The 21,034-nt window shown below is 45.7% G+C and overlaps 1 protein-coding gene across 5 annotated transcripts in view; it reads right to left on the reverse strand.

The window, feature by feature from the left end:
• Window positions 1-774: 774 nt before the first annotated feature.
• WDR59 (WD repeat domain 59) overlaps window positions 775-21,034 on the reverse strand; it is an 86,338-nt gene continuing 66,078 nt past the window's right edge. For 4 of the 5 annotated variants that reach the window (XM_040443131.1, XM_040443130.1, XM_040443134.1 and 1 more), the window contains 8 exons: window positions 16,638-16,771; window positions 15,433-15,514; window positions 11,922-12,034; window positions 10,412-10,562; window positions 10,244-10,316; window positions 8,948-9,074; window positions 8,651-8,793; window positions 775-1,589 (listed from right to left, as the gene is read on the reverse strand). In XM_040443131.1, the coding sequence (XP_040299065.1) occupies window positions 1,354-1,589; window positions 8,651-8,793; window positions 8,948-9,074; window positions 10,244-10,316; window positions 10,412-10,562; window positions 11,922-12,034; window positions 15,433-15,514; window positions 16,638-16,771 (1,059 nt within the window). In that variant the 3' untranslated portion in view covers window positions 775-1,353. Of the gene's footprint in view, window positions 1,995-8,650; window positions 8,794-8,947; window positions 9,075-10,243; window positions 10,317-10,411; window positions 10,563-11,921; window positions 12,035-15,432; window positions 15,515-16,637; window positions 16,772-21,034 lie in introns of all 5 variants that reach the window. The other variant, XM_040443132.1, reaches the window with a different exon arrangement.

Here is a 21,034-nt window from a genome sequence, read left to right on the forward strand (position 1 = left end):
CAATCTCATGAACCGTGAGATCATGACCTGAGCTGAAATCAAGAGCTGGATGCTTAACTCTGACTGAGCCACCCAGGCACCCCTGAAACTATAAAATTCTAAGAAACAAATATATATTTCAGTAGAAACGTGAAAAAAAAATTTCCCTGGCACATATGTGAAGAGTTTGAAAATCATTCTGAAGAATAAAATAGGTGGACATGTGAGTCACAGTCATTTGGAATGCAGATAAACACAGGGCAACGTCTGTGAGGAAGCCCAAATGAAGAGTGGAAGGAACTTACCAGAACTCAGCCAAGCTACCCTGTGGCAATGAGAGACTTGACTATCAATGCTGTGAAGCCATCTGATTTTCCTTTTGCTAAATAAAATGATTAAAAGGTTTAGAAAGAAACTGCAATGTCAAATTCTATCTTCTCCAATCAGATGACAAGAGTAAATCAGCATTTCCTTTGAAAATGTGAGCGCTGACTTTGGTCCTATCCAAAAGAGTTAACTTCAATTAGAAGCAGGGTAAAAACAATTTCATGAGAACATTGTTCAGGGGCGCCTGAGTGGCTCAGTTGGTTGAGCGTCCGACTTCGGCTCAGGTCATGACCTCACGGCTTATGAGTTTGAGCCCCATGTGGGGCTCTGTGCTGACAGCTCAGAGCCTGGAGCCTGCTTTGGATTCTGTGTCCCTCCCTCGCTCAGGCTCTGTCTCTCTCTCTCAAGAATAAATAAAACATTAAACAATTTTAAAAATAAAAAAATGAAACATTGTCCAATCTTGTTCCCAAACAATTACCTGAATTTTATCAGCCAAGGAAGATCGGCTTGAAGAGAAATAACAAACAAAAGAGACACCTTTAGACTCTTTAAGTACATCATATATTTATAATTTAGCATTTTTAAAAGGCCACTACCCATCAGTCCATTAAATGTACCAATTTACATCACAGGCCCACTTGTCAACTAAGTTAATGTCCATCGTCCTTCGGCTCAGGAGACTGTCCTTTGCATCCCACCGTGGTCTGAAACGGCATCAGAAAGGATGCTGCTCAGTGGTTTATGGTTAACACCTTAAAGGTAAACATGGCTCTGGAGCCAGGTGCTTTTCTGCAAGGAAATTTCCACCTGGCTACGCGGCTCTGCACATCTGTTCTCCTCCTGCCCGGTGACATCCCTGCCATCAACAGCCACACAGAAGAGAAACAAAAGCTCATGAGTGGCTGGGGCTGTGGCAGTCTCTGAGGGGAACGTGCCCCAGTCTAGCTGGGAATGGCTTCGGGAGCCTCTCTCCCGGCAGAGAACTTGCCGTCCAGCGTTTACGGGGTCCTCCGGGATTCGTGAAAACTCCCAAGGTCTGTAAGTTCAGAATGTGCTCTCAAGCAGGCAGTGGCATCCACACCCGGTGGGACACACCTCCTGGGTCCGAAACCACTCCATCATGTGGCTGGTGTGCCCACCGTGCCCGCAGGTCAGGCAGAAGTTGGACGAGCCGCGCACCGCCACGTGGCAGATGGCACACTGGAATGTGAAGCCTTTGCAGATGGCACACTGCGTGCCACGGACCTCGCTCCGACAGTGGCTGCAGTACACGCCAAACTCTGCAAACGGGTGGGGATGGCCAGAACAAGAGACACGGTAAGTTAGTTCCTCAGAGGGACACGGCACTGTGAGAACGACATATTCGCTGGAGGACTCTATGGGATTCTATCACAGCCGTGGTGCTCCCTTTTCTTCAACAGCAGCTCTTCGTCCACAATCTCACTAAGTCTGACAAAGAGAAGCTGCCGTCCCTGCCGGCGGGGTGCAGGTGGACAGCGTGCCAGATGCCTGGTGGCCAGGGGCCTCGGGTGAAAAGCCCAGGAGGTAGCTACGCCTCATTCTCTCCTACGCCAGTGGCTGCGTGGGCCTGGCTCGTGGAGGTGGCCACCGATCGTTTGTTGACAGAAGCGAAGGACTCAGTGACACCCAGCAACGGCTGACCAGTCTCACGCCGTCTTCCCTACCTGCCCACCAATGACCAAGTGGCACGAGAGGAGCCGGGTCAGGACACGCGGTCAGGACCACCTGACAGCTGGCCCCCCCGGCCTCTCGAAAGAGACCCCGAGGGCCAACCCCCTCACCTGCACATCCTAGTCTATCTCAGGCATGACCCCGAGTCTGGGCGGCCAGTACCGACCTCCCGTCTGCCCGGCCCACTTCCAGTGGGCCAGCTTGGGAGCAAACATCCCCACCGGCTGCGCTCTCTCCCGGGACGGTGCCCTCGTCGCCCGGCCCTGCCTGTAGCCTGCCACCTCTGCCAACGTCTGGAACAAAGGCCACCTTGGTCTCGATTCCTGAAGAACGCCAGGGCAGGAGGGGCAGGCCCGCGCCCCATTACTGCCTCCAGACCATCACCTTTCCTCTTGAGGAAAGGCTGCCTGGCTTCGCCACCCTTGTCTCCTCTCCTCTGCTCTCACCTGTGGCACTGTGGACACACCCCATTCCCTCAGGACTTCTCTTCTGGTTCTCACTCTTCTTTCAGCCCCGGTTCTTGGCATCATCCCTGGTGCCTTCAAAACCCACCCCCCCGACCCTCCGCCCACCTGGCCTCGCAGGTCCTCACCTGTCATGTACAGCCTTCACCCTTTCTGGCGTCACCTTCCCCCGGGGCCAGTCTGAGTGACGCGAACCAACCTCCCAATCACTTGCTCGCAAGTATCCCCACCTCTCCCTCCACGGTACCGACCGGAAGAACCTCCGGCCCCGGTGGAGCTGCCAACTCCACAAGCACTAGGGAGGGAAAGCCCACCGTCAAGATGCACTTCCCACTAAATCCACGACAGACTCCCAGTGGGGGGGGCGGGCTGGAGGGGGGGCTTCTGTGCCATTCCCCAGATGGCACTTCTGGCCTCCGCAGCAGCCCGCGCACTCCTCGCACACACCCTGCTCCCCTCACCTGCTGGCCTCCCCTCTGCCTTGAGAAAAGAGAAGGCTTCATCTCCAGCCATCAAACCTTTGCATCTCCCTACCTGTTCCTCTACTCCTTCTACCTCCTACAACACAGGAAGGAGCCTTCCTTTCACCACAGCCAGTTCCCTCTGCTTCGTGACGGCGGGTTGTCACAAAAATGTACCACTAAAGACTTCTAAAATACATGGTACCTAAGGAAAGATTTTATGATAGTCCTGGTTCAGGTCAATCCTGAGACAAATTAGAGTGGTTTGGTGATCTTGGTTAAAAACAGCCATGTCTTGTCCCTCTAAGCCTGACTGTTTATGTCAGGTAAGACTTTGGTTTATGTTCTTGTGAAAAGCCTAATTAGTTTAAATTTCTTATATTTCCTTTAGTAGTTTTATTGGTTTGATAAGATTCAACCTTTAAAGATTATGAGAATGCAAAAAGTGCATGTTCAACATAGTGAATTATAGTATGGCTTTAAAAAAAAAAAAAAAAAGGTTGTTCTTGGGGCACCTGGGTGGCTCATTTGGTTAAGTGTCCAACTCTTGATTTGGGCTCAGGTCATGATCTCGCAGTTTCATGAGTTTGAGCCCCACGTCAGGCTTGCTGACCCTGCAAGCCTGCTTGGGATTCTCTCTCTCTCTCCCTCTCTCTACGCTCCCCTGCTTGTGCTCTGTCAAAATAAATAAATAAACTTAAAAAAATTATTAAAAAATAAAATAATAAGACACAAAATAAAAAAGGGTTGTTCTTTGACATTTCAGATAACTGTATTTGTAAACTTAATTATCCTCCTTATCTATCCGGGTAAAATTACTAAAATGTCATCTCCCTGAAAAACTCAATGTCATCGGTAACTGTGTTTCTTCACAGTAAGTCAGTTTAAGTATAATTTCTAAAAATCCTTATTAAGGCTCTGAACTAACATTTCATTTAGTTAATTAATGAATCATTTGTGGGGGGGGTGGATGTGAACAATTTCTAAGTGGATACAAATTCACAAAGAAAATACAGAAACACTACGTCACTAAGTGTAGTTTTAGTATTTCTCTCTTGCCTCTTACTGTTACACATGATGGACCGGCCATTACTGAGAAGGGTGGGCACACATCTGGGCCATGCTGGTGGGGTTCGCGCGAAGTGTCACCACATTTGGATATGCAAAGGGCTGTAGACTTTGTTTGTGATCGGGAAGCTGTCAGGTATCTTTTATAGGAATACTGACAAACCTGGGGATCTCAGGGAAGGAAGCATACAACCACAGGTGTAGGCTTTGCAGGGGAAACGTGGCGGAGGTGAAAGGGATCATTCTTGGTTCCTAAGAGACAAACTAATAAGGACAATAAAAACACGTCTGGCACATAAACGATGAAATTACGATTTCCGAGGCTCTATGAAACCCTCAGGCAGAAGCCAGCTCCGGAGGCTTAGTGTCATATGGCCCCTCATAGGGAAGAATTGTGTCATGAACATCAATTACACAAGTGTAAATAAAACCAGTCAAAAAAATAAGACGCTAAATTAATAAATGGAAGTCAAATAAAATAAGACATAAATTAATTAATAAGCTAAATAAAAATCGCTGAACAAAATTGAGGTGGGCAGATGCACACCTCTGGCGCAAGATTTGGGAGGCGGGGGTGACAAAGCAAAGCAAACACCTTGCTCTGCCACCATTGTGACCAAGCACCACACGCCGTAGTGGAAAACAACAAAATCAAAACCCATCTTATGATGGAGATGGCTTTTCAAAAGAACATTCTGCCCAGCAGTACTCCTTCAAAATAGATGAAGCTTTGACTTCTTTCTATAAATCTAACTCCCTAAATGAAAACAATCTTATTCCTAAAATTCACTGCTGATATCGGATGACCCTTGCCGACGTGATTAGCCCAAGAGGAAAGTGCTGGTTTTCCAGCAATTTGGAGCCTAACTGTACGTAGCCCTGGTGACCTTGTAGCATTTTTCTCTCAATATCTGTTTGCTATATGTGAACAGTCCAATTCTTCCAAATAATAAAAATGAAAATATTTAAATGCTTTTGTCTGTGAGTCTGTTTTCATAACCCCCTCCCTCTGAAATCTTGCAGTGCTCTTTGTAAAGGTATTAGAACATATTATTCATTCTTCAAGATCATCTGAGTCTTTGTGAGTTCCTGTTTTACTTCTCTGATTGGATTACAGGCTTCTTGTTAACCCCCGCCCATCCCCACCAAACCACCCCCTGGATTTCCTCGTACGGCCAACAGAACCTGGCATGATGCTTCTCATGGTGGATGTCAGTAAGAGTGCAATATACCAGTTACCTGTCTCTGTGACTCACAGATTTTCCTGAAAACTAATTCTACAAGACAAACTGCTCTAGGCCTGCAATCCTCTCTCTGATAAACTTTCATGCATTTATATGCTCTGAAAAATATATTACCCAAATAGCATTTTGCATCTTTGCATTTCCTCAAGTACATACACCAAAATAATCCGTATTAAAATAATGCTTCAATATGCAGATCTATGTATTACTCTGGTTTGTTTTTTAGATTTTAAGTAATTTCTACACCCAACATGGGGCTTGAACTCACAACCCTGAGATCAAGAGTCACATGCTCCGCCGAATGAGCCAGCCAGGTGCGCCCTGTTTGGGTTTTTTAATTGAAACTATATACACACAACTTAAAGAGTCAAATAATGCTATACATCTTATTAACAAAACCAACATTCCCTTCTACCTCCCTTGCCCCTCACTCTCAGGAGGAAAACCTTCCAACTCATTTAACTTTTTCTTCTGTTTCTAGCTTCCTATTCTCAAACACCACATTTATGAAGCCAATTCTTTTTTTTTTTTTTTTTAATTTTTCAACGTTTTTATTTATTTTTGGGACAGAGAGAGACAGAGCATGAACGGGGGAGGGGCAGAGAGAGAGGGAGACACAGAATCGGAAACAGGCTCCAGGCTCCGAGCCATCAGCCCAGAGCCTGACGCGGGGCTCGAACTCACGGACCGCGAGATCATGACCTGGCTGAAGCCGGACGCTTAACCGACTGCGCCACCCAGGCGCCCCTATGAAGCCAATTCTTAACTTCCACACTGAAGCATTACCTCAACTTTCACCTGGCAGCTTCTTCCACTCCTCAATCCCACCATCCACTCATATACCCCGTCCCACCATCTACCTAGGTGAACATGAATCAAGCCGAGCCACATAACCATGATGACTTTTCCTTTCCTGCACATTTGGTTTTTCTCAGAGTTAGTAACCGTCTTGTTGTTTTCATTTGCTTAGCTGGCTTAGCGTAATTCACCTGCGAACCCTCTATTAAATATCTGAATCTCTATAAATATATCGGACACTGAAATCCATTAGATATTTTGCTAACTTTCTCTTCTTGGAGACAATGCTCCTGAAGCTCCAAACTGGATCTGTCTCTGGGTTGGCCATGTGGATGTCCCTTTAACATCATCCCGACTCCCTGCTTTCTTAGACTGAATCTCCTTCTTGGAGAGGGTGAACGTTTACTTTCACATGTGACTGATAATTTGGGTAGAATTCCAGGTGAGAAACCATTTTCTGGAGAATTCTGAAGGCACTGATGCATTCATTGTCCTCTCCTTTCCAGTATCTAGTTCACTGCTTCTGAGAAGTGTGGTGCCATCCATTTTCCTTAACCTGCTTTGCCTCTCTGGAAGCTCCCAGGGTATGCTCTTTATCCTGGGTCTTTCTTCATTCACTACACTAAGTGCTTGGTGAGCTCTTTCTTTTTTTATATTAAAAAAAAAATTTTTTTTAACATTTATTTATTTTTAAGACAGAGAGACAGGGCAGGAATGGGGGAGGGTCAGAGAGGGAGACACAGAATGTGAAACAGACTCCAGGCTCTGAGCTGTCAGCACAGAGCCCGACACGGGGGCTCGAACGCACAGACTGCGAGATCATGACCTGAGCCGAAGTCGGCCGCTTAACCGACTGAGCCACCCAGGCGCCCCACTGGTGGGCCCTTTCAATGTGGAAAGGTGTCTGCCTTCTCTGGAGAACGAATATTTCCGATTTTCTATAGTGCTAGAGAAAGGGTAATAACCTGCTCTGCAAACTAGGGGCAGGGGTCTGGCCTAAAAAGGCCATCAAACAATACTGTGCTTACTCTTACCTTCATGCCACTTCCAGAGGTACTGGGCATAACTAAATCCTTAGCCATCGTTGGGGCAGGTGGTTCTGTGACGTGTGTTACTGTTTTTCCACCTGTCCGTTCAGGCCCCGTAAAATCAGCTACCACTAACCTATCTGCCTCCCTGACCCCAAATGCTATTGCCAACACTGTTCCCCGTACACGGTTATGCCTTTTCAGGAAAGCTCTGGATAGATGCTCTGGGGCATCTGGGGGAGAGAGGAAATCCATGTGTGTTCAAACCACCCTCTCTGGCAGTCTTCCACGTCACCCTTTAAAACCTATCTCTTCTCTTCCCTCCTTTCAGGTCACAGTCTTGCTTTTCCTCAAAACTCACTGGTGTCTCATTCTAAGTTTGTTTCTGGTTCTTCCTCTAGACGCCAGTGCAAGGGCTGGTTTCTCTCACGGCCCGGAGTGGGTGGGCACTCGCTCTCCCTGTATTCTTCCCCCCCGCCCCACTGGGACTCCCCCCTCCCCACCCCCAGGCCCAGGGCAAGGTACCCACTATCACAGCTTCAGGACCGCCTACATGACGGAGGTTCCCAGACTCCTAGTTCTAGCCCCAGGCTCCTCTTTGAGCTCCAGACACACACCTGGCCACATATGGGACTGAACAGTCTGGCATTTCATACACACCTCTGGCCCCTAACAGGGCTCCTAATTTTCTGTCTTAATTTGGGCACCACCACCTACCCAGTTGCTCAAGCTAGAAACCCAGAAATTACCTAATAAGCTCTGTCTCTTCCCTGCAATCCGACATCCAATTTGTTAGCGTATTATGGTAAGTCTCCCTCTAAAATGTATTTTTAATCCCTCTCTCTCTACCTCTATTGACACAGCCTGACATTAGACCGGAGATCTCCCTCTGACTATCCTAACAGCCTTCAGACTTTCACCCCTGCCCTCCTCCAATCCTTTCTTCGTTTAACAGCCAGTGATTCTCTTAAAATAAAAATGAGAGCATGTCACTTACCTCTTAATACCTTGGACGCTTACCACTGGACTCAGAATACAAGCCCAACGCTGTACCCTGACTTACAAGTCCCTAATTATCCTACAATCTGACCTGGTACCTCTCTTCTTGCTCATTGTGTTCTAGCCACTGCCTTCCTTCACTTGTCTATGTCTACTGCTCTCCTCACGAATGGCTCCTTCTCACCCCTCAGACCTCAGCCCCTCAGAAAGGCCTTCCCAGTCCACTGTAACACCTTACCTAAAATTCTCCCTCCCTGCACCAACATCCTTTTTGTTTGCTCATAAACACGGATAACTACTTAATTTTGCTCCCTACTTGTCTGTGAACTCCAGAAGGGGAAGAATGTGCTTGATATACAATAGGGGAATATATGGATAAGTACCCCTCGTTCAAATCACTATCTGAGTACCACACACAGAACTACTACTATTTAGAATAGAAATTTACGCTTGTCATGAAAGGGAGGGGTTTTTGGCAGCTTGAAAGTGAGAAGCTAAAACACTTCACTCCAAGTCTTACATTACAGACAAACTAAATTATGGGACCTTTCAGACAGTGACAGGAAAAGAAAGAAATTGATATTCACCGATCCCTTTGTGAGGATCAGGAGGACAGGAGACAAACTTCAGCACCTCAGCTCGTTTCTCTCTCAGCCCCCAGCGATAGAGGATTTCTCCATAGCATTTCTTAAAGTCATCAAATTGCTGGGTATTGGCAGGGTCCAGAAGCCTGGATAAAACTCAAAAGATTTCCTGTCAGTTCCTTTAAGAAAAAACAAGCTCGATACCAAATGAACTCAATATGCCTTTCTTAAGGCAAGAGTCCTAATTTTGGAGAATCTAAGCATTATGAAATTGCAGCTCTCGCCCGGGAAGGTCGTTACCTTTTATTTTTATCATGCTGGTCACGTTCTCGCTCACGAGGATCACTGTAGGTAAGACTCCCAAAGCGGATTTCTTCTGGAGAAGACTCTCCCCAAGGTGAAGATACATGTTCTGCCTCCCTTCCCGCTGAAGAAAATCAAATGGGAAGGAAAAAGGGAAATCAGAGAAGGCATGGAAAGGGCCTGAACACCCTCATAATACAGAATGTGCCCAATTTAGTCCCTGGAAGATGCTGAGAAATATAACTGAACAGAACTCTTTCTCAGCCTTGCCTTTTTGTCTAGGTATTTACTATTCAGGTGACCAGATAATTAAGTATACACATAATGTTCAAGCAGCAAATTATGGTGTAGTGATACGGAACATTGGATAAAGCAGTCATGACTCATAAAGACTTTTTAAATGACATGAGAAAATGCTCATGATCCAATTAAAAACAGAACGCAAAATCATATATATAGAATGACCCCACCCCACCCCACCCCCCTCGCCCACATATACACACACACACATATACAGATTGGGAAAAAATGTTCTGGAATGTTAACAGACATTGTTTCTAGGTGGAGGTTCAGTGGTGATTATTTTCTTCTCTAATACTTTTTGTTTTTCTTCACTGGGCAGGTATGACTTTTATAATCCAGAAAATTAAGGTAATTTTTATGTATTTACTTAAATAGGCTTCATGCCCAGCATGGAGCCAATGCAGGGATGGAACTCACAACCCCGAGATGAAGACCTGAAGTGAGATCAAGAGTCGGGTGTTTAATTGACCGAGCCATCCAGGCACCCTCAAGAAAACTAAGATGATTTTTAAAAAGAAATTGCAAAAATCCGTAAACCACAAATACACTTATTCATTAAATAGGTCTTTATGGCCAGCCAGAATCAGGCTCATCTTTACTTCTCCACGTTGAAAACAGTGCGTGGGAAGAGGCGGATAACAGAAGTGGCAGATGACGGGGGCGGGGGGGGGGGGGTTGGGTGCCATGAAGGACAAAGGATGAGGGTTGGGTTTACGGGGTGAGCACAAAGAAGTCCCACTGTCAGTTTCGCAAAGTTCTAAGTTGAAAAGCAACCCAGCAAGGCACACAGGCATACCGGAAACTGGCCTGTTCAAACATGAAAGCCCAGGCCTTGCTGACTACAGCATCCCCATCATAGGAAATTGGAAGAGAAATGAGAAACAAGGAAAAAATGGAGCATATCCATCAACCGAAGTTTACACATCAACGACTCACACACAGCTTCAGAGCACTAGAAATCCAGCGTGGCCAAGTCAGCTCCATACCAACCTATGTTCCAGCCACCAGTGTTGAGCCCTGGGTCCGACATGCTGGAGCAGGAGCCCGAGGAAGTAAAGCTAGGCTGAAGGACAGACAGGCGCGGCGTCAGAACACGCTGCTCTGTGAATGCTTCCCTCTCGGAGAAGTCAGACACAGAGCAGAAGGCCACAAGCTTACATATCGGCTGTGGGACACCACGAGGTTAGAGGACCGGCTGGGAAAGGGTCCGAAGGGGTTTGGTATTCCCTGAGGCCGAGACTGGGCTTCAAACACACTGCACAGCATGGCCAGTGTCTGGACGTCCCGGAGTCGGCAGTAATGAGCCAACCTGGAGGAAGATGACAGAAAAAAAGTCAAGAGAAGAGACAGAGGAAGGGTAACTGTCACAGTTTATGGCAGGTTGCTGCCATAGGGATGAGAGGGAAGGTTCTTAATTCTGCCTCACAAACCCCTGTCGGGAACCAGGGTTTTCTACAGATCTAGCTGCTTGATTAGAATCTGGCTAAATTTGTTTTGGAAAAGAATATATCCAAGTATTACAAATGATCCGGGTAACCCATTCAAAAGTTTCTGGTTGGCATCCAGGCATGGCTCAGACTTGAATGTACCTTCTCCAAGAACTAAGGGGACTAAACTAACATCTGAATGAGGCCATGCATGTGCTCTCAGTCTCTCCAACTCCAAGAAGAAGCCCACTGCTTTCTGGGGGTCTCTACACACTTCACTCGTGGAACCAAAAGCTGCGTGAAGGTGCTCAGAACACTGTACAACCACCACTGTATGGCGAGCTGGCGACAGACTCAAAGGTGGAATTATGAGCACGAGCTATTAAATAAGAGCAACAAGGAATATTTTTACCTTTTAGGTACTCACATCCTCTTTGCTCCTTTTAGGACTACTATGCTAGGATGTGAGGTAGGGATCGGGGCAACGTGGCCTTTGTGATAGAATGATATCGATACTTTCCTACCAAGTAATGTCTAACATTTCTTAAGGTGTTTTCACACTATCTTATTTGAGCCTTCTGTGATGTGGACAGAACAACTGTTATCATCCCTGCATGACCATGAGGCAACTGAAGCTTGAGGACAGGTCCGAGGTCTGGCCTCAACAAGTAAGTAAAGAAATCCTCCACCAGAGGAATTAGAGCTTCTCTGTCTTTCTAACCAGATCTGAGCCAAACTGTTATGAAGGTTCAAGTGGTTTTATCTGGTAAATCATTTTGCACATTGTATTTCCAGCTTGCCACATCCCAATGCAACAATCAAACACAAATTCAGTGTTGCCATAAATTGCCTAATAGGGTGAAAGCATCATTGCCCTTGGAAAATGTGTAAGCCAATGTGGCATTAGAGTCTCCGCTCTTGGAGGCAAAGCTCTACAGCACCCAAGATATTTACCATCTGAAGAGTTCAAATTCTTCTATTCAGACTGATGTTACTTATAGACTAAAGCATAAATCTCTAAAGGACGCATGAGTCTCCAATCTTTGTCGTAAATGACAAAAACTGTATCATTTCTTCTGTTATAAGAAGTTACTTCTGCACAGAAATTATTATAGCACTAACGGGAAAGATCTCACTTCTTCCTCCCGTTCTTCAGACTTCTTCGATGATAACACTGAAAAGTGTGTACAGACCTAAAATTTACATCACTTGCTTCCTCCCTTTTAGCTCTCTAAACCTACAAGGATTCCAGCAGCTGTCGCCCGAATGGATGTCGAGCCCAGGGCGTTTCCAAATCTGGGTCAGACTTCGGGCCAAGGCAAAGATCTGTAGCGACTGTAGCCAGCGACCAAACCTGGACAGATCAAAGAGAAACATTCAAAGTCAGACTGGGGACGAGAGGACCAGGAAGCATGAAAGAACCCCACCTATCCTAAAGCCTTGCTGCTCTGAGGGCAGTAAAACCCGGGAATATCAGGCCCCATTCCAGACATACTGACTCAAAATTCGCATTTTAACAAGATGCTCAGGGGACTGCACCGCTCAAGAAACACTAGTCTTAAAAACTTCTATCAAGCAGGATCACTTGGGTGGCCCAGTCAGTTAAGTCAGACACTTGATTTCAGCTCAGGTCTTGATCTCATTGTTTGTGGGTGTTCCTGAGTGTTTGTGAGTTTGGGCCCCACGTCAGGCTCAGTACTGCCAGCTTGGAGCCTGCTTGGGATTCTCTGGCTCCCTCGCTCTCTGCCCCTCCCCCACTCGTGCACCAGCACACACACATGCTCTCTCTCTCTCAAAAATTAATAAATAAATAAATATTTTAAAAGCCTTGTATTAAGTATACTTCAGAGGAATGACACTGTGCATTAACTTCAATGGGTTGTCTATTTAACCACGAACTCATGTGACTTCTGCTGCTGCTTCATTAGTGAACAGGCAGAGGTGAAAAAATAGAATTCTGTATCACACTGCAGATCTGTCCTTTGCCCAAGTAACAGGAAGCTATGTTGCTTTCATTACAAAAGTTTCAGTAAACTCACAAAGCTAGAGAAAAATAGGCCAGGACAAAATAGACTTGGTTTTCTTTTTGTTGACATCAAATCTGAGGAACATCACCAAACCTGAAATCTCACAGGGCTTGGGGTCATCAAGCCGAAACGAATGTCCATTAAGTGTCTATTAAATCCAAGATTTAGCACATGCTTAATATTAAGAGCCTCCTTAAGAGGAATACTACTTTTGGGAAATCTTTCTTCTTAGTAGCAACACATCATTGTATGACCAGGGACTGGAAAAACCTGTACTAGACTCTGAGAAACCTGAAAGGAAGGAAATTTAGACTTTAATCAAAGAGTCTATAAGAAAAAAGAAGCAAATAAAAATACTGGAAAACAGGTAGAGAAATACATCAGATATGTAATAAAGCAATTAGCCCTTTCATGAAGATGGCACCGAAAGTGAAAAAAGAAGCCTCTGCCCCTCCCAAAGCTGAAGCCAAAGCAAAGGCTTTGAAGGCCAAGAAGGCAGTGCTGAAAGGCGTCCACAGTCACGAAAGAAGATCCGCACATCACCTACATTCCGATGGCCCAAGACACAGTGCCTCCAAAGGCAGCCCAAATATCCTCGAAAGAGCACCCCCAGGAAAAACAAGCCTGACACAAACAAGCTATGCCACCATCAAGTTCCCACCCCACCCCCACCAGCATCAGCCATGAAGAAAATAGGAGACAACAACACACTTGTGTTCATTGTGGATGTCAAGGCCAACAAGCACCGATCAAACAGGCTGTGAAGAAGCTCTATGACAATGATGTGGCCAAGGTCAACACTCTGATCAGCCCCGACGGAGAAAAGAAAGCATATGTCTGGCTCCCGACTATGATGCTTTGGACGTTGCCAACAAAATTGGGATTGCCAACAAAACTGAGTTCAACTGGCTAAATCTACATTTTTTTCACCAAAATAAATAAATAAATAAATAAATAAAAAATTAAGTGGTACCAGTGTACTTAATGCACACAAGTACTGATTCAGGCAAGAAACCTGAGGTTGGTTAAGCATCTGACTTTGGCTCAGGTCGAGGAAATTGAGGCTCAGAAAGATTAGGTGGCTACCCCGGATCACACAACAAAAAAAGTGAGAGCCTAGGTTTAAACCTCGGTCTGTCTGAACCCAAGGGAAGGGTCTTTCAAGTTCACACAGACTAGCCTGACTTTCCAAATCAACTCCCAGAAAAATACTGAAAACTTCCACAAAATAAAACAAAAATACCTTGGGAAGTAGTTTTTTCGCAGAGAATGATTTTTTCACAACACGAACCGTGGGTGTGCCTTAGGACTGACTGCATCTGCTAACCTCACCGATCCTATGATGCAATTAACCTTCCGGTTTTCATTTTACAAAGACACACACACAGAGGCTGAGCGATTCTGAAATACTTTACCCAGGGCTATCCCATGAGGAGCAGAGTTGGACCTTCACCTCCCGGGATAAATTCCACAATGTTTCTACTACTTTCTTGTGCCTTTTTAGCGTACACAGACCCTGAGATGGCTAAGTCCTTAGAGAAGCAGATTCAATCTAGGACCCTCAACCTCACTTAAAAGGGTTTGGGGGGTGAAGACCGGACAGTGTTTATGAGAAGACAAAAGGAAATCTTAAGGATTTTTTAATCAGATAAAAATCATGGGAAGGCCTTAGCTCTGGGCCAGTGGGAGAGTTATGAGGGAAAAACTGAGCTGAGAGGGGTTTCACTGCCCAATCACACGCTCACACTACAGAATAAAGGGCACAGGAGAGACACAGCGGACTAGTGGTTGCCCAGGCCTGGGTGGGGAAGAGGGGACTGACAGGAGACAGCCAAGTAGGGTGGTTTATGGCAGTGTTCTAGTTCTTTTTTTTTCAGAATTTTTTCTTTAATGTTTATTTATTTTTGAAAGAGAGAGAGAGAGTGGGGGAGGGGGAGAGAAAGGAGGACAGAGGATTTGAAGTGGGTTCTGTGCTGACAGCAAAGAGCCCCCCCAATATGGGGCTCAAACTCAAGAAACCATGCGATCATGACCTGAGCCAAAGTCGGACCTTAACCGACTAAGCCACCCGGGGGGCCCCTACGGCAGTGTTCTAAAACCCTTGTGATCATGGTTGCAAAACTGTGAATATACTAAAAGCCACTGAACGGTACGTTTTAAATGAGTGAATCACATGATATATGGACTATATCTCGATAAAGCTATTAAGAAAAATAGGAGCAGCTCGCTTTAATATACTGATGTGTTCCTGCAAGGATGAAGGGAATTAACATTTTTGCTCGATTACATCGTATTTTATTTTACGTCGTATTTTAAAACGGAAACATGTTTCCACCTAAAGGAATGCTTTGGTAAACTTTTTATGAAACAAAGCATTTTTAAAAGTATAAAAACCCCAACAAAACGGAATTAAGGGCGCAAATGGCAGGGGTATAGATACCCACATTTAGATGTATAACAATCACCATGGTACCAGAACAGAAAAGAAATGTAATAAAAAATTCTCAGTATGTGAGCTTTAGGATCTTCTCAACTAAGCACTAATGAGAAAAATACCCAAAGGATTTAAAAAGCTGCTCTTGCCCTGATGTTTATCAAAGAAAATGGGAGAGGGATTACAAAACAGGAGGCCCCGCTTGAAATGTCATTAAACCACAACCATACAGTGACAACAACCTGCTCAAAAAGGAAAATCCAGATTGCCATCAGAAGGGATGCACAATACCTGGACAAGGTCCTTCCTTCCCACGAGCAAGGCCGAAGTGGCATTCTTCTGACATGTTTCTTGAATATCATTCACATTCAATCTGAAATTTAAAAAAAGAGTTAAGAAGTTTTTTTTTAGTCTAACTTCCTGAACCAATTACCCCTGGACTAACAGACAGACAAAAAGGTGCCTCTTTAGTTGTCACCCAAAATGTCTTATCTGTGTGGGCCTTCCGCTTCTCCCTTGCTACATGATATGGAGAAAAAGCTTACCTACAGCTCATATGAGGCCGTGGGTTCCCGCCTGGGGAAGGTGAAATCGCCTCTCTAAAGTCAGGACAGGAGGACAGCCTCAAATGTCAATTTGGCAACCAGTCCTTCTATGGATTTCCCCAGGCTTGAGGGTTGAATAAAAATGGATTTAAATACGTGTAACACCGAGGTTTCTTACACAAAGGGTGGTGTGCTGTGTATATGTTACAAAATAAACACTTTCTGCTATGTATGCAGGTTCGAGAAAAAGGGCGGCCACAGGCCAGCCTCTGTATGCCTGCTACTAGCCTCCCAACTCTCTTCAAGCAAAATGGCCCTGCTTTTAACTGTTTTACATACTGGCACAGAAAGCAGAATTCTGAGGCCGTTCCCAAGATTTCGGCCTCCTGCTCTACACATCTTCTATAATATCCTGTGCCTTTAATCGTGGGTGAGACCAGTGAATGTTGATGGGCTATGACACCCAAGATTAGGTTATTGATCAGTCCACTTTGAATGCGTCAAAAGGGAGATTATCTTAGGTGGGCCTGACCTAATCAGGTGAGACCTTAGAAAGAAGGTGAGGCGTCCTCTCCTGGTCTCAGAGAAGATGAAAACCATCAAGTTCTACGGCTTCAAGGAACTGAATTCTGCTAACCACCTGAATGAACTTGGAAGAGGACTCTGAACATTGGATAAGACCACCACCTGGCCACCTCCAGATTTCAGCCTGGTGAGATCCGAGCAAGGACCTAGCTAGGCCGTGCTCAGACTCCTGACCCATAGAAACTGAGACAATAAATGTATGTTGTTTGAAGCCGCTAAGTTTCTGGTACCTCCTTATGCAGCAATAGAAAGCTGGTACACCGGTCTTCTAAAACTGCTTTTGAAGAAAGGGTTCCGATACTTAAAACCAAGCAAACGAACACAACTTTGATTGTGATGACTGTGTGATAAGCAGGGCGCACTTACATGTACAGTTCTCCCAGTGACTTGTGAACAGGAAGAAGGCACGCAGTGTCCTGGATGATAACCTTCCCAGCAGCCTTGATGGGTCGATTGCCGGAGTCTGATCCCTCACGCTTGCTTTTCCATCTCCTGGATTTCTGGGGGAGATGACGAGATATAACTAATAGGGACTTGGACGAATGGAAACCTACGGTTGCAGAGCACATCAGAGTTGGGTCATTGGTTATTTGCAGAGGCTTTGCATTACATCATGCCCACAATTATATGAATCAGCATCTGTAGGAAATAAAAGGATGGCAAAGGGCACTGAGCTCTTGGTCCAAAATCCTAACAGGAAAATAAGCACCCTACCGCAATGCTACATACATTCTGCAGGTGCCCAAAAACAGACGCCTTGAATTTAGAATTAAAAAAAAAAACAAACAAAAAAACCCCCAAAAAACAAGAAGAAAGAAAGAAAGAAAGAACGAACGAACGAACAGCAGGTAAATAAGTTAGTAAAGACCACAAAAATGTGGGGGAAGAGCAACTTTCAAGGTTGGGATCAGCCTTAGATTCAAAGTTCTTGCTTGAAACTAACCAAAGGTTTTCTTCTTCTCAGACAGCTTTAACAGGATTTGCTGAGAATGTAATTCACACACAGCGGTGTGGGCTCTGCAAACCTTAATCTGTGGCAGGCAGACAGAGAAACACAGCAGCTCAAGAGAATTACCAGGTTTTTCCTAGCAGATGTGAATCATTTCTAAAAGCGATCATTTTAGAATGTCAAAAATAGCTGAGCAGAGGGACCTGGGTAATGGATGTGGACGATCAGGAGCAACTGTCCTGTCTCCCCAGAGCCTCACCTACAAAGGAGCCTGCATGTGTGAAACGAGACATGTCCTGGAAAAGGAGAATTATCAGCGTAGCCTCATCTGGCACATTCAAAATGACAACCAGCCAAGGGAGCAATATTCTATTTTATTGTATTGCTGAAGTTAAAAAAGGGGGCCACCAGAGTGACTCAACTCAGGGGGGAAGTGACATACTTATTATTTAACAAAGTTGCTAGCGAAAGAGTCTGCAAACCGGAGTCAGAAAACCAAGGTGTGCCGGTCTTATTACGGCACGGCTGGCTCACCGTGACCCTGGCTGAGCTACTCACTGGCTGTGAGTTTAGTCTCCTGTCGCTCTCTGTGCTCACTGGTAACTGTCTTAGGATGAGCTCCGTTCCAATCTTGCAAGATTAATAAGGGCACAATGAAAAGGTGGGAGTGCGCACTGAAAACGTGCAATTAAAAAATACGCAATGATTATGAACGTCTATAAGCCCACAGGAATTTAGATTAAATCATTACTTAGATTACTCACAAATAATTCATTTTCCCCAAGTGATTGTTATACAATCACTCTTCCATTCCTGAGTCACGGTCTGCATTTAGTTGCTTCTGACCAGTGACGTCCCCTCTAAGCCCCAAAGGTGCCCAATGCAGGTAACTTCCTATTGGCTCAGTAAGTGTATGGAACCTCTTAGATCCAGGACACCTGGACTTGGTTCACGGCAGGTAAACGAAGTTTAGCTGAAGTCTCTGAATTATTTATCATAATTTGTAAATATATATGGCTACATTATCAATTTGGGACCTTAAGCCATTTGATCGTTGGAAGTAATTTAGTTACCATGTGTTCTTTATTCGTACACATTGCTATTACCAATACATCAGGAAGCCTCATCGATTACTGCATAGCAGCCCTTCAGTTCTCTACCAGCCCTGGCTATTTTCTAAAGAATTGTGTATATATTCATGAAAACACTAGTCTTTTAGCCACAAATAACATGATGTGGATGCAAGTAAGGGGAGAAGGTGCTAAAGAGCCAACAACCTGTCAGCATGGGCTGGAGGCAGGCAATGTTAACTGACACAAGACGGAGGTCGTCACACATGCAGGAGATACTTTGATGTGACCGGTTTTAGGGAGGGCAATTTCGTGTGCATCTACAGGGCAGCGACGGGAACAGCACAGTGTGGTTAACTGAACAGGGAGGGTGTAAGTACACCGACTTTTTCATCCAGGTTTCCAGGAGTTTAAAAATCCCAGGAAACAACACCCGAGTAGGTCTCCCATAATTGGTCATCTCAGATGAGACTGAGGGGACTAGGTTGAAAAAGTAGGAAAGAAATAAAAGAAAAGACCTACAGTAAGAAGATTCCACCTGGAATGGAATATGATCCACCTCACGGGTTTTCTGGGATGGGTGGGAGGCTTCTCAAATACTGTTCCAGGCAGACACTCTGGCTCCTTATTACAAAGAGAAAACGAGCAGCACTTGGACAGTTGAGCACTTCACTGTAGCTCCATTTAACTCAACAGTGGAAATAAAAGGAGGCCTCACGAGGGATGGGGTCTACTAGCTCTCAGACCACACTGCAAACCTCAATTTCTGGCCTTTGGAAGCGAACCTAATGAAAGCAAAATACTAAGGTCCGTGTGCCCAAACTGGTTCCTCTGCATGCAGACTAGCTCATTTAGACATGTTTTTCCTCGCAGACTTGAGTTATTTCTGAAAGCGATCACTTTGGAATGTCAAGAATACTTGAGCACAGGGACCCGGATAATGGACGTGGAAAATCATGAGCAAGTGCCCTATTTTCCCCACAGACTTAACTCCACACGGCTGTGGAGGAGCCAGGACACGGGCAGTGAGAGATGCCCCTTGACACAGTCCAAGCGTGTAAATGTTTGACACAGGATTGAAAGATGTGTCTGTCATTACGAACATCAGCTGCTGCTTGGGGCCGTTCACCCTCTGCGAGTGTGGGCGTCACACGGCTCTCCGGCACAGCGGGCGTTGCCTCCACCTCACAAACGAGGATGTGAGGCCATGCAGAGCTGGGATTTGAACACAGGCTGTCAGGCTGCTAAGCCCTTACCTGTTAACTCGTTTTTGAGCGCAGGATTTCGGATTAAAAAAGAAAAAAAAAAAAGCCCTAAGCCGAAGCTACCTGTTAATACGTAAGCAGTGTGGTCCATTTTTAAATGGAATCACTTCTGCACGGGAGGAGATCAACATCTGACTGCAGTGAGGCCTGCCCGACACACAGCCTCTACGATTACTTCTCATTTCACTTCTCCGCCAAGTACCACGAGCACGTTCCGCGGAGCCAGAGCAGCACGTTGAACACTGGCCGAGACACGCGGCGGCCAAAGCTACTGGCTTCACGTGGAGCACACCAGGCTCGGGCCCAGATGCTGTATTTCAGGCCAGGCTCCGGAGCCGCAGCCTCAGTCTGTTTAGTCTCCTTTTGGGATGCGTTAAGGGCGGGCACGTTCAGAGAGAAGAGAAGTGAGTCCAAAGAGATGCTTTGCCCCTGCCTGTCTGCCGTCCCTGGTTATAGAGACTGGTGCAAACAAACCCATGGGAGTCATCAACAAGTACTGGGAGAAAAGGAAAAGACAGTGGTCTTGGACCACTTGCTGCCATTATCCTTCACTGAATGATAGAAATCACAGTCTGTATTTCCTGGAACTTCCTTGTCAACTTCTGGAGACACCAGGCTTCTAGGTGTTTCTCTGATGTAGAGATGACGTTTTGTGGAAACTCACGAAGCTGCCCTTGAGCCTGTAACAGAAGGAGGTTCGCCACCACTGGATCTCCCTCACCAGAGCTGCCACCAAGAATCAAACTGTAAGGCAATTGTGGGACAGCGCTACTCAGTCATTGAATCCAGCAAGGAATAACTGCAAAACATTATCGAAATCTATAAGGGGTCAGAAAAGTTTTGTGTTTTCTATTTATTGGTTGGTGGTTTTTAGGTATGAACTATTTCCCCTTCAGCCTAGAGGGTCCCCTGGTACTCAGTCTAGTGGCCAAATATTCTGGGGATGCAATTATAACAAGGCTGCCTAAATGAAGACATGCTCAGTCTCAAATAAGAGGTTGGGCCACGGGTCCTTGCTGCTTCCTAACGAGCACGGACAACTTTCCTGCAGCAAGAAAGGGTTCCCATCCCATCTACTCTTCCCCGAGACTTCTTCTTCCCTTCCATCTTGCTGGCGATTTTAGGAATCTCTCGTCTGTGCAACTGCCAGCTGATGACACACGAGGCTGACATGTGGCTGAACTTTCCAGGTGAGGGGAGGGCACTTTGGCACGAAAGCCCCTTAAGCCTCCTGCGCTGCCGCAGTCCCACTCTGATGGGCTTACATCTGGATACTTTTCTGTGCAAGGATCGGTCCCTCTGGGAGGCCAAGGGCCCTGCACTTCTCTTAGGTCTTCTCAATGCCCCATCAGTAGAAAATGCCCCCTTCCCCACAGATTTCATAAGCAGGGATTGAGGGAAGAGAGACACAACAAGACAGACAATTATCACATGATGAGCACCGGGATGCTCCTCTGAACATACCAAGAAGGCGTTCAT

Source organism: Herpailurus yagouaroundi, unplaced genomic scaffold, assembly GCF_014898765.1.
Source record: "Herpailurus yagouaroundi ecotype Mexico unplaced genomic scaffold, PumYag 190, whole genome shotgun sequence".
In the NCBI taxonomy this organism is placed as follows: domain Eukaryota; kingdom Metazoa; phylum Chordata; class Mammalia; order Carnivora; family Felidae; genus Herpailurus; species Herpailurus yagouaroundi.